This window comes from Vidua macroura, chromosome 4 (assembly GCF_024509145.1).
Source record: "Vidua macroura isolate BioBank_ID:100142 chromosome 4, ASM2450914v1, whole genome shotgun sequence".
NCBI lineage: Eukaryota > Metazoa > Chordata > Aves > Passeriformes > Viduidae > Vidua > Vidua macroura.
Window position 1 is genome coordinate 1,523,423 of NC_071574.1, and position 13,699 is coordinate 1,537,121.

General features: G+C 40.0%; 1 protein-coding gene across 3 annotated transcripts in view; it reads left to right on the forward strand.

Annotated features, from left to right (window-relative positions):
• The window catches only part of CAMK2D (calcium/calmodulin dependent protein kinase II delta), a 201,776-nt gene that overhangs the window by 132,847 nt on the left and 55,230 nt on the right, over positions 1 to 13,699 (forward strand). For 2 of the 3 annotated variants that reach the window (XM_053975118.1, XM_053975120.1), the window contains exon 24: positions 4,844 to 4,892. In XM_053975118.1, coding sequence (XP_053831093.1) covers positions 4,844 to 4,892 — 49 coding nt within the window. Of the gene's footprint in view, positions 1 to 594; positions 655 to 2,279; positions 2,322 to 4,843; positions 4,893 to 13,699 lie in introns of all 3 variants that reach the window. The other variant, XM_053975117.1, reaches the window with a different exon arrangement.

Consider the following 13,699-nt stretch of genomic DNA (forward strand, 5'->3'; position numbering starts at 1 on the left):
TACCAGCACTGAGAAGCTGCCAGGAATTTTCTGCTAAAAATAGCACCAAAAAAGTTCAAGGGGCACAAGTCTCTTTCTAGCATCCATCATACTTATTCCAAAGTGGAATTAGAAGCCAGTAGAACAAATTACAGATTCTTGGAGCACTAAAATACTCAAATGTTATTAATGGTAGGCATAATTGATTAGAAATAAAGAACTATTGGGTGCAATGACCGAACACCATTGCGTGTCACGAAATGGCAGTGGCTATTTAGGACTTTGTTGCAACCCGTATTAATTCTTTATTCTTCTTAGATGTACTTAGCTGCTACTTAAGGGCTCTCTGTTAAGTGTCTCAGTTCATCTGCCCCTTAGCTAGATCTTGGTGCGGGGCTCTGGCAGCGCGTGGGGAGGAGCTGCCAGCCAGCTCCCGGAGTTAGTGTCAGTGTTCCTGCAAGTTCCTAAGTTCATCTTTCTGTATTCTTTATTTCCATATCTATATCTATCTATAGATGCCGATACCTGTCTATAGATGATGTGTGCAGAGATATAGATACGGTGCCTACCGCGAGTTCTAAGGCCTGTCTGTTTCTGTTTTCTGCATACCTACAGATAAACAACAAAACCAACGTGGTAACCAGCCCCAAGGAAAATATTCCTACCCCGGCGCTGGTATACCTGGAATTTTCCTTCTCATGCTATCTGGAAGTTTTTGACTGTCTTCTGTTTGTTCTTCCTTTTTTTTTTTTTTTTGTTTTTTTGTTTTTTCCCACTTTTTTTGCTTTTTCATGCATTTACTCTGTTTGCTTTCTAAAAACAGGTTTTGGAAAACCTTTTTGTTTGAATTATGCTGTCTTTTTTTTGTGAGGAAATCCAATAGAGCGTGTTTATTGACAGAAAATGTTAAATGGAAGCTGGATGCGGTAGAGTCGTAGCATTTGTAACCGTAGCTGAATTTTTTGCATGCTGTGCCAGAAAGTGAGTAGAATGCGCTTGGTGTTGCTCTTAGCTCTTTGCCTGATGACTGTTTCCACCATCTAATGCTAACCTTTTGCACCAACAAATTTTTTTTAAACCGGCTCTATCATTTTCTCGGCTTTGTCTTAGTTGAAGTATTGACATCCAGGAGAGCTAGCAGGATTATTACTAGGCTGCCATAAAACAGACCTTATTCAGATTTTCATTCCATATTTCCTGAAACTGGACAGGACTTTGCAAGGACTACTCTGGGATCAAGAGGCATCTAGAGCTAAACATTTTGCTTGTTTCTCTTCCATTTAAATCAGCAGGAGACATTACTCATTAATAAGCTCTGCTAAGGACATACTAAAAAATCAAAATTATGTTCCTGGATGTTTACTGCAGCCTCACTTTTATTAACAGCCCTATTTCTAAGGCACCTGTGTATCACGGGGCTCACCAATGTAAATGCCAGTGCCAAAGTACATTGTGTTGTGACTTGTTGTTTCCCATGTGCATATAAAACTTTGAAAATGGGGTAGTTCGCACACATTTGGAAGCATTTTTCCTCTGGAATTTTTTTAGCATCTGGCACTGAGGCATGCAGTAAGTTCTTCCTAAGGCCAAGTCAGCAGGTTGCGTTCAGGAGTTTATGGCAATCTGTTCCCAGATGGAGCCATGCCCAATGGCCCGTGCTGAAAGCATGCTGGCTAACTGCCATTTCAAAGATTATTGAACCTTTTTTTTTTTTAAGGTTAAAGGATTTGGGGAAATTACCCTTTCAAATGACAAAAAGATCTCTGTCACTTGGTTTTACGCAGCTCTGCCAAAGCAGGAGTTGAAGCAGTCCATGCATTCCAAACCACGGTAGTGTCTAGGGGTAGTCATCCTTAATCCTTGTCAATTCTGCCGTATTTCGATTTGATTACTTCATGCTAATAGAAGCAAACATGATTGAAGAGAACAAGTTATTAAAGCTTAAAGATTTGTGGCCGTCCTGCCTGTCCAGGTTCAGACAGGAAAGCCCACGGAGCATTTGGCCTGCCCTCATCCAGAAGAGCCTCTGCAGGTCCCCAGAGCTTCAAAGCCCTGCACACCCTGGTCCTGAATAAGGTCTCTGCATGCTGCTGCATTAGGTGAGATGGCCTTTTTTGCTGGCTTGCTGTTGAGGAAATCTGTGTTAGAGACATCCAGTTTCACCCCCTGGCGACAGTTAACATTTGTTTTAACTCTTGTCAGTGTTCAGCATTTGTGAGCTGGCTCTTCTTGCACCTCACACCAATGAAAATGTATTTACCAATGGGAACTCTTTCTCTCTTTATTTTGTTCTCGCTCAGGAGCCCCAAACTACAGTAATCCACAACCCTGATGGAAATAAGGTATTCAGAAAGAATCAACTCCATCTTGCTTTTCCACACCACACATTCCATCCACTGTTCCACAGCACAATAGGGCCGTTTCAAGAATTTGTGAAGGAAAATCTCATTCCTGCATTTGTCACACCCGGTGCCTGTTTTCATCCATGTCCATCTGCTGCGTGCGTCCTGCTGCTTCTGAGCTCCTGAAGCTCTTGGGAGAGTCGGTAGCAATGGGCAGAGCTCAGTGCCCTGTGCAGCCCAGCTCGGGGAGCAGGGGGTCTCTCTCATTTCAGCCAGAAATGCTGCAGTCTAAGGGAAACCTAACAGTGCTGTTCTCAGAGTGTGGTGAGATGATCCCGGCGAGTTTTACGTGCAGTCCTCACCTCAGACGAAGATGTCATTTCCGTTTATTCCATCTGCTGTTTCTCAGCATGCTTATACACTGTGTTGTGACGTGTCTTGCACAGGACTTTGGTTTTCTTCCATAACACCACTGGGCAGTTTCCAAAAAAATTTCATATTTCAAGTGACAAAGAGGTCTTTTGATTTTTACATGTTTTCTTCATGTTCTTTTCTTTTTCTCATGTATTGTGATGTTTGCGTCTGGCAGCTGATCCCTAAAACGTGTTTTGTTTTGTTTTTTTCATGCATGGACTTGAAAAGGGCCAGGAAATACCATCATTTACATTAACACATGTTCCTAGGTTTCCTGAAAAGAATTTATGCTTCAACAAGAATTTCACTGTTTGCAGTGCTGACTTAATTCACATCCCGTTTATCTAGTCTTAACTCCCTGTGGTTATTTCATAAGAGAAGGAGTGGATCTGAGTGACAAAATAACGCATGCAGACATTTCTCAAGCATGGAAGTGCTGGTGGTGTGTGTTGTGCTTGTGTGTCCCAATCCTTTATGTCCCCTGCATCTGTCCAACACAGAACTTGTGTTTTCCTGTTACTACTCTTTCAGCTCCCCAAGTTTAAACCCATAGGCCACGAGCAGCCTGTGTTTGAACAGCAGGCTGATCTTTATCGCTGAAGTCCACTAAAGCCCAGAAAACCCAGATAAAATATTGGCATGACTACATCTACTTGATTTTACTACATAATCTCAGCAACTAAGATTCTCAATGTCCCAAAAGGTCACGGCAAACAAATGAACCCCTTAAGAGGAGAGTTCCTCCTAAATTTATCTGAAAGACTGATCCTTGTAGTATGGCAACTGGAGTGGATGCTTCAGTGTTAGAGGCTACATCTGCCCTGTGAACTTTGCATGGTGTTTACAACTCATATTTGTGTGAGGTTTTTGTACACTTGTAAGTACTTTATCTAATATTTAAGTGCTGGAGCATGATACGTCCATGTAGAGTGGAATGTCTAACACAGCCAGGACAGGGACAGCATGGTGGCTCATTCAGTTTTGTTTGTGTGTGACTTAATTCCTCTAGTTTGACTTATCAATGCACATTTGGGTTTTGAAGGTCTGAGTAATGCATTAGCCTTCTTGACCGTTCCTTTGGCTCAGCCTTGTGAGGACACAGTAAATGAAGGGCACTGGCAAATTTACCTTTCATTATGTAATTGTAAAATCCTTTAAAGAATTAAATACAATACTAGTCCTGTCTTCTCTCTCAGATAAAAACAGATCAGTTAATCTTTCTTCTTACTAAGCTGCAAATAAAAAAAAATTAGTTTTACTTTTCAAGAAAGTATAGAGATAAAAAAAAACATCTAGCTTAAAATTTTCCAGCTCTCTGCAGCTGTTAGATTTGACAGTGCCCTGTTGAATTTGCCCATTATATTTCATGTTTCTGGTAATTAAGGAAAGACTGAGATACAATATCCTTGCCTTTTTAAGTGCAATGGCTTAAGAATAAACTGTCTTAGCGATGAGTCATTCCTCTTCATGACTGGTTGGTTGAGAATACTGCTATGAAGATGCCTTAGTTTATCAAAGTTTTTACCATACGTTCATCAATTCTCCATCTCCTTATAAAGAAAAATCACAAAAACCAGTATAAAAATGAGACAATCTGATCCAATATGCTTCAGGTCACTGTGAGACTTCATTTGAATATACATTGCTTAAGTCACACGAGCAGAAAATCGGTTGTAAATTGTAGCTTGTGGAAGCCTGCATATTTAGAAGGTGAAATTGGAATGGAATGACTTATTTTGCACAGTTGGTTTAATCACTAAGCTTAAAATGGCAAGCACTCCTACTTGGCTGAAGTAATTCATACATTTCAGAATGGACTTTGTAGAGCTGGATGTTAAAGGAAAAAAACTTTCCTGTACATTCCTGTGAATTAAAAGCATCAGAGTGCAGGAATTGTATTTCTGTTCCCTCCTGTGGAGAATGGCAATGTTTGACATCCATTTCAGGTGGAAATGTCTCAATCAGTGTGTGACCATTTGTTTGTGAATGACATCCCACCCTGCTTCAAGGCTTTGCATGATTCCTGTAACTAATCCTGTCATTTTCCTAGGCACGCAAATAAGGCTTGGCTTGTTTTATACATTCCACTCATATTTACTTCTCAACAGGAATCAACAGAGAGTTCCAACACAACCATCGAGGATGAGGATGTGAAAGGTATGTTTTTACACTGGAAATGTTTGGAGCAGCAGTAACATGAGTTTCATGGTTGTATTTCAGTAGGCCATTAAACACAGAAACCCGTAATGAATCTTAGGAGAGAATAGTGTTTATCCTTTTTTAGAAGAAATTACTTTTGATGTGTTTCAGACTTAACTGTAACTTTTCAGTTCCCAAAACATCGTTTCCCATGATGTTTTGGGATTAAGAGTATACAGTTACTGCTTTTTGACTAAGATACTATTTCCAGTAATAATAGAAGTAGATTATAAATGTCTAAGTCAGTGCTTTGTAACTTTTACTTAGTTTATGTTTAGCATGCATTTGTGTATTTGGTTTGGTTTTGGTTTTGTTGGGTTGTTTTTTTTTTTTATGTCACCATTTTTATTCTGTTCAGATGCCAGTGTATTTTTTGGTTTCCTTTTGTGCTGTCCATACACTTATTTTAATCTTCTTTTATTCTTTAAAAAAACTGACATCAAAACTTATTTTATAAACCTGATTTTGTAGCTTCACAGATAATATTTTTTTTCTATTTTCCCCTGCTCTAAACATTATGCTGTGATGTTACACATACCTCTTTTAATAGCATTATGTTTTAAAGTCCAAAGGGTTTGAAAAAGGGAGTATTTGGTTTGTGTGTCCTTGATTGACAAAATAGATTGCCTTTTGGCCTCAAAGAACGATGGTATATGTAGAGGTGAAACGTGTGCCAGTGGTGATAGTAAAATTAAACAGGGAGAATGGATGCAACAAAGTGATGGTGGTTTGAGTTATTGTGAAAGGAGAGAAGAATTAGAGGGATCTGCAGTTGATGCATTGGAAAATGCAGTGTAATTTACCTTTAATCATAATGCTTTGTATTTCTTTTTTCCGACTATTTGATGCAGTTTAACAACTACTCTTATGAAATGAATAATTTAGTTATAGTGCCTCTGTGTGATGATGTAACATGGTGGTATTACAGTAGGGTTTTTAGAAAATTCTGTCTGAAGCTTACCACACAGAATTGTACCTCAGGGGGATATAATTATACGAAAAAATAACAATGAAAATGATTTGCCTCATTCTTTTATATGGTTCTGCAGTATCATAGTTAAGGGCAAGCTGGATAGCCACAATACACAGTATTCCCAAACCGGAAAAGGGGATCTTACAGTAAGCACGGGTCTGAGGAACAAGATCCTGTTTGTGTCTTTCCCTGCAGTGTACAGGGATTTAATTTTCTGTTTATTTAAAAGACAAATATAATCTCCCTCTTATTAATTGGTCATGAACTTGTTTGTTTTTTGCTTTTTAGTATTCCTGTCACACTTCCCATCTTTCCTCTGGAGGCTGTTGTTCATATTGTTTTATTATAAATTAAAGCTAACAGTGCCCTCAGGGTCTAATTGGTAAAACGATTCAGGGAATAGGCAGTCCTGCAACCCTGACACCTACTATAAGCTTCCTGCTCTGGCAAGGCACTTAGGAAAGATTATTTCCCCCTCCACAGCAAGCTTGGATGTATATTTTGTAGGAGAACAGTGAGAAAGCTGTTCTTTTGTTAGCAACAGCCACTGGAGATAAAATACTGATAGGAACAAATGGATTTCAGAGGAAGGAGAGAGAATTCTCCACGTCCTTGCACATAGGCTCAAGATGACTCAAGATGTTTGTCACCACGTTTGAGACCTAGAAGGAATGTTTTGCACCTTAGATGATAAAGAACACTTAAGACCTTTTTGCTTTTCTTTGCAGCATGGAGTAGAGCATGGGAAGAGGCTGTGTCCTTCCCAGGAAGGAGCAGTAGTATTGGTGTGTGTTTTATGGCATTGCAGTGTGATGCACATCTCCCAGGGCATGGCTCTGCAGAGGCGTGCGGGCTGCGCGCATTATTCCTGTTCCCAGCATCCCAACGCCGTGCGTGCGCTCGCCGGCAGGGCCAGGGCCACTTCCTTTGTGCAGCCCACACGGGCTGGGCCTTTGTTCTTTGGTGTTGATGTGCCTCTTTGCAGAGGTGTGGCTCCCACAGGCCTGTTTTGGGGTGCAGCATCCCCAGCACGCTCATGTCTCGTGTGTGAGCCAGTGCACGTGCGTGTCTGTGCCAAGAGTTATGAACGTTACAATGCTTTAAGACAGGGAGCAATTAAAAGTGTCTTATGTCACCTGTCATTAATGTATCCTCAGGATCAAATTCTCCTCCTTTCTGTCAGGGATGAACAGAGCATTCTCCTCTTGTGTCAGGATCTCACCCTGTTTTCACTTTTGAAGGCAGGTATTTAACTTGAAGACAGTAAAATCAGGCTTACTTTTCACTTTTTATTTACTGGAAATCTTAGTATCTGTAACTTTGCCTTGTTTATGTATACACGTACCTCTTTCAGGATTGGAACATATTTCTTTTAGTAGAAAAGTGCTTGCCAAACAACAGTGAGCTTTAATAACTCAAGCAATAAGCTTATTATATCATTTGAGTCTGAAATGACTTGAGCTGTAGTTCAGGTTCGTTGCTAAGATAAATTTCTGACATTAACCATCGATCAGGGGCTTATCTACATGACAGTGATCCCTCCTAAATATGACAGGAGCAGACAGGAAGAACATGCTGAGAACTGGACTGTAGGCAATGCCTTCTTCTGGGATTGCTTGTGGGATTTCTTCTTCCTGTAGTAATGAGACTGGAACTACTGGGCAGCATCTCTGCAATATGGGTTTTATTTTTCAAGTAATGCTATGGTATAGTACCATTGTTTTTGTCTGCAGATTTTCAGAAAGGTGAGTTGTTGAATTTCTCACGGTGTCTTTTTGCCCCCAGAGACAAATTAGCAAAAGCATTAGTAAGAATGATGCTTGGCAGTGGGGAATTACTGAGCTGTAAGGCACTTACAGATTTGACAAATTGTGATTTACCTGTGCTGCTTAATACATCTGGAAGGTACATTGCCTCGAAACATTTAATGTATTTGTCATTAATTTTATACCTGTTGGCCTAATTTTATTTAACAGTAGAAAGAAAGCAGTTTAAACTATTTCTTTTGGAATATACATTCCTTAAAAATCATTCAAATTTCTAAGAATAGTTTTTCCAAAGCTCTTTCAAAGCCCTTTGTATCTGACTTCCGGATACAGGGGTAAATCTGCGCTGGCATCTGAACAGAGTCACTCACACCTATGACCTTTACAACTGTTCTTTGGCACCCACACTGCCCCTGAAAGTACATCATTAACATTGTTTGTGTGCTCAAAGATTTTCTAAGTTCTTGCTGCTTCTAACTAAATTATCATTATTTTTCTTTTGGCCTTCTTTTTTTTCTTCCCTCACATGTACTTGACCCTCACACAGCTTTCACAAAGGAGGAGGACATGGAGAGGTTGAGTTCCACCCACCACTCCTCCTCTTCCATTGCTTCTTCATCCCACTGGTCACCACCCTTGCCGTGCCCCAGAGGCCGCTCCTGCTGCCAGTGCCTGCTGAGGAGTCTGATCACACTCTACCTCTTCATCTTTGTTTGTTCATATGTTGTGTTTCTTTCCATCAATTCAGCGGGCAAGTCCATGAGAAATGCAAACTCAGAGAGTCAATCGCTTGAGTCTGAGCTCTCCCACTCCACTCCTTCCTCTGTACTGTGTAAGTTGAGAGACTCATCTGTCAGATGATCTCCTTTGGCTCTCCTCTTCCCTCCCCACCATCTGACAGAAGCTCAAAAAAGGGCAATTGCTGTGATCTGCCTGATCTAGGAATGACCTGTGCTTAGTCTTTACAAAAGTAAAATTTTTTAAGTATTTTTTTCTTGTTATTAATTGTAAAAATATTTTCATCAGCCGTAAGAGCTGAATAAATATGTCTGCATTTCAGAAAGCTGTATCTTGCAGGAGTCATCTTTGCAGTAGTTTTCAGCTTAGGGAGAGAGATTTGCCTCACCTCTTGCTTGGATCCTGGATAGGGCCTCAGCATTAATTACCTGTTACATTTATTATATCGGGTTCCTTTCTTGAGCATCCTTATTGATAAATCAGCCTTGAAGTTGCTGTGGCAGATGTTAACTTGCAGTGTTGATAGGACAGCTGAGAAATGGCCTCCTCTGCTCAGATCTCTGATGATCAGTGACCAGCTGACCATAAAGGAAATCTCCAGTGTTCAAATATGAAAGGGGAGAGGCACTGTATTGGTACAGTGTAAAAGAGCTGGGTAAACCATTTCTTGTTTGTAAATGAACTCAGAAATTCCTTGATGAAACAGGGAATAACTTCCTGGGAATGAGGGTTCTGCTTCCCGGGAATGAGGGTTCTGCGGGATAGGCTCTCTCAATATAAGAGTGAGTGTGTATCAAACGAGAAGTACAAATACTGCCAGCACAAACTGCTCAGAGCCAGGGAGAAGAGAGGAATCGATAGGAGAGATCTGGGCTGTGTAACAGGGAGGGTTGGCACGTCAGTAACACGTGCCATAAGGCTTTATTCCATCCATGGTGCACATCCACACAATGTCTTTACATGCCCAGCATTTTCAGATGTGAATGCTGGCTGCCTCACATGTCCTGTTTCTCTGAACTAGTTGAGTGATTAGACAGGAGCACAGTTTAAATAAAAATACACACAGCAGCAAAGCTTGTTAATGTCTCACTCATCAAGACTTCAGACACCATTTCTGGAGACAGCAGCCAGATTCCATGAAATTGTTGGGAAGCCATAGTGCAGTGTCTTGTAAGTGCAGTGACCATGATGCAGCTTTGATCTGGGACTGTAGGTGATTTCTCATTCCAAAATAAACATTGGCCAACATTTGCTATGCTGTATAAATATTAGTGTAATTTTTTAGTACAATCACATAAAGAGAGAGCATCTTTAGACATAATTGATTCCATATACCATATAGATAAAAATATACTATGTATGGCATGTGACAAGTTGCTTAACATTAATTGAAATAGAGACATTAGTTTTGTTGGATCTGTTTTGTCAGTACAGGAGTGGAAAAGCTGTGGGATAATTTTTCAGATATTTGCCTACATAGCTAAAGAATTCAAATCTTTTTAAGGCAGTAGCAGGCTTACCAGTTTTCAGATAGGTGAGAGATACCAAATAACCCTGATAAAATTCTGCAGATCATCCATCCATTTCATAATTGGATGAATCAGAGTGAGTCTTTGGAATTGGCAGGCTCTAGGAAAAAGATGTACATGTGAGATGACAACTCAGATGTTTTAGTCCCTATCAAAGTTTAAGATTAAGTGTGGGCTAAGAGATAAGCACTGGTGTTCTGTGCACTCAATCTTCATAAACTTCTTAAATGAGAAGTCCCCTGGAGCATGCCTTGTCATCTGATGGTCTAGATAGGTTTTATAAAGATCTGAGACCCAGTCAGTCATTTATTCATGCAGTCTGTTCTTTTATTTTCTTTTCAGAAACTATGTAGTTGGGATATTTGTGGCAGAAATTGTAAGAAAAATTATTAGCATAGAATTTTCAAATATTGGTGTCATGAGAATAATTTGTAAGAACATTGTGTAATGTTCAGCAGTCCATGCTGTAAAGCTGAATGAAATCTGGTACATCCACACAGCCAGAACTTGTTATACAACACAGGGTAAAATTTCTAGTATCTTCCTCTTTCTTTTGGTTATTTCCAGAGCATAGAAATAACTTGACTGGCTGTGTGCTTTCCATCTAACTGGTGTTTGCTGGGACAATGTTCATATGGGAAGTGAAGCCAGGTTTCCCCTGCTGTGCCATTCCATTTTAGCGGACCACTGTCACCTCAATACCAACGTTCCTGTTTTAAAATATCAGCACAACAGGGAGGATTTGTCCCCCTGGATTTTACCCTCCTCCACAATGTAGATATCTGTGTTTGAGCTGGTTGTCTAGACTCCCTTTAGCCAATGCAAATAGGTCAGATGAGTCACACTTGTCTTAAAAATCTATTTTAGGATATGATGAATTGTGTCCTGAAAGTGCTGATTTCTCTCCCTTGACTGTAAGGGAGGGGAGTTGAGAGAACAAACTCACTTGTCTGTACTTATATATGTCCAAAATGTTGTGAGATTAATCCAATCTGAGGTGTACAGAGATATGTAGTTAAGAGTAGCCAGTTGAAAAGTTTTAAGGGTTTTTGCCTTGAGAAACAACATGTGAGCAAGTCAGATGCAAAATCATTTTAATCATCTCGAAGTACACGTGCAAATCTGGAACAAGGTTACCTTGTTCTTCTGGACAGGTGCTTCTCTGCTTAGGCATTGCAGTGCAGTGCTGACATAAGCATCTGAAGGGTTGATGGCAGGAGAAAGATGTTCCAATATCTGCATCAAGCATAAAGTTGTTTAAAATACTGTTTTCACTGCTGTCAGTTTTGAAAAAAAGATGGGTAATATGGTGGTCAGTGAGTTACAAGGGCTCTTTTTTTGTGTGTCAAAAACATGAAGTTTCAGGTACAGATATTTCTGAAGGCTTCACTTTCACATATCTGCAGCTCATTTTTATACTACACATTCTCTCTGCAATCAAAATACTAAAATATCTGTCATTTCTGTATGATTCTTGTAGATTGAGTTTATAAATATTTCTTGGGGCTTCAGGAGGGGAAGAAAACCACAGAGTTCCCTGCAGGAAAAAGTGGTTTTGCTGCTATTTTGTACTTTTGTTTTCCTGTGATACTTGATTTCACTACCTGGGGAACTGCTCCTTGTAGGTCGAACGTATTGATAGTGTTAGATGCTTTTTGCTTAAATGGTGTTTCTCCTCATTTTATGTTGTTTAGATCTTGGCGTTAATGGTGGTCTTTAATTTAGAAAGATTATCCCTCACCCTGTAGCTGAGCAAGGAAAAGAGGTAGTGCAATATAGCTGGAGATTATTGACTCATTTAAAGTTAACATATGTGCTGCAGCAGTGCAGAAGAAAACATTTTAGCCAGTGATTGGAAATGTTCTTCTTGTTTGTTCTTTTTCTTATTATTTGGTCGTTTTATAGCTTTTCTTCGTAATATTTTTGTTTCAACTGCCTTTGTCTTAGTCATATACCTGCTCACGTGCCAAAGCAGGGGGTTTACATATTTTTAACTGCTAGACCCCGATTAATTACCTTAACTCCTTCACCCTACGGGGGAAAAGGTGTTGTTTAAGGAACTGGTCCGTAGTCTTTTTTTGCAATGTATTTCCTTCACCCATACTCTGAGCAAAGAGTGTCCAAGCCACCATCTTCTCCACACAAGCCTGCTATATCTGCAGTCTGTTTCCTTCTTGGTTTTCAGGAAAACGGCTCAGCACCTTTGACTTGTCAACTGTGTTCCTCCCTCACACCTCAGTTGTTTCAAAGACACCAGGTGTCTTTTTCTTCAGTTATCCTTTGTGTACAGAGTACGTATTTTATGCTCTGGAAGGCCATTGTCATATTCTAAAAAAATATAGATGGGTCAGGCTTTACTTTTTGAACTGGCTTTCACCAGACTCTGTATGAAACTCTGGTTCATACTAGCTGAACCAGTTTTACCAGAATCTCATTACAGTTGTCAGTTTTGTTTAGGAAGTTTCGTTTCTGTAGTTTTATTTAGGGAGTCCTGACTGCACATCAAATGAAAAGTATAATAGCATGAAATTGCCACTGTACATCAAACAGCATAATTGTCCTAGAATTCAATACAAGCCAAGTTTACTATTGGATTAAAAAAATAAATAATAAAAAAGTCAAATGCAAATGGTGATTGTAAGTGACAGTTATCTGGCAGATGGGAACTGGCCAGATGCCTCTTCCCTAATGCCTTGTGTTGTCCTTGTATAGTTTGGAGTGTGTATTTAGATGGAAAAAAAATCAGAGTGATCCAAGAGCACATTAGGTGGAGTCCATCAAACTCAGAATGAAAATTTGGTCATTTTCTTACCACTCTAAGGACTGCCAATTATTTGTGTCAGATGCTGTCTACAGTAGCAGGACACTGTTCCTACCAATACCATTTCACCTTAGTTTATGTCCAGTGCCCTCCCTATTTCATCCTTTGTCCTAAGGGTAAGTGCAAGGATTTGCACATGGCCACAAGGCACAGCTGTATTTTCCTTCTGCTGCTTTCCAGTCTCCTTCCAATTCTCTACTTCTTATATTTCAATTTTCCCATCATTTTTCTCTTCCTTACTTCCTTTCAGGTTAAACCTCTGCTTCAACGACCATGAAGCAGTAACACTTCTGGTTTCTGTTTGTAGTCTGGCTCCCTGCACCCCCGCAAATACCCACACAAGAAGATGTAAAAGCTAAAAACAGTGAGGAGGAGGTTTGTGTAAAATCACACTGGCTCCTGAGTACTTGAATTAGTCTTTAATGTCTGCTGTTATTTCACACTGCCTTGTTCTTGGATTGAGTAAGGGCTAGGAGCAAGGCAGAGAATTTTGCATAATAGGATAAATCAATTCTGGAGCTCTACTCTCTGCATTGTGTTCCATCTCTCCCTTTGGCTCACTGCCAGTAAAACTGCATGTCAGATCACTAAATAGGAAAAATGTAGTTTTCTAATATATGAGAGTAGCATAGTGGCTTTCACAGTTTCATGTCGTGCTTGTCATTTTGTAGAAAAATCTACATTTTTCAAAATTTTTCTCAAATCTCAAGCACTACCTTTCAACTACTAAGTTGAAAAGCAGATGATTTGGCAACATCTTCCTGTTCCTGACAGTCTGCACTGGGAGCTGTGAAGTCTTTGCACAAGTGCTGACACCAGTGCTGGAGTTGGATGGTGATTGATTGGAGCCAGTGATAAGTGCTGTAATCTCCTTTGCTGGCTTTGCTGGCCTCTGGAGCTTCCTGATGGGTATTTTTCACATCCTATGGCTGCTTCTG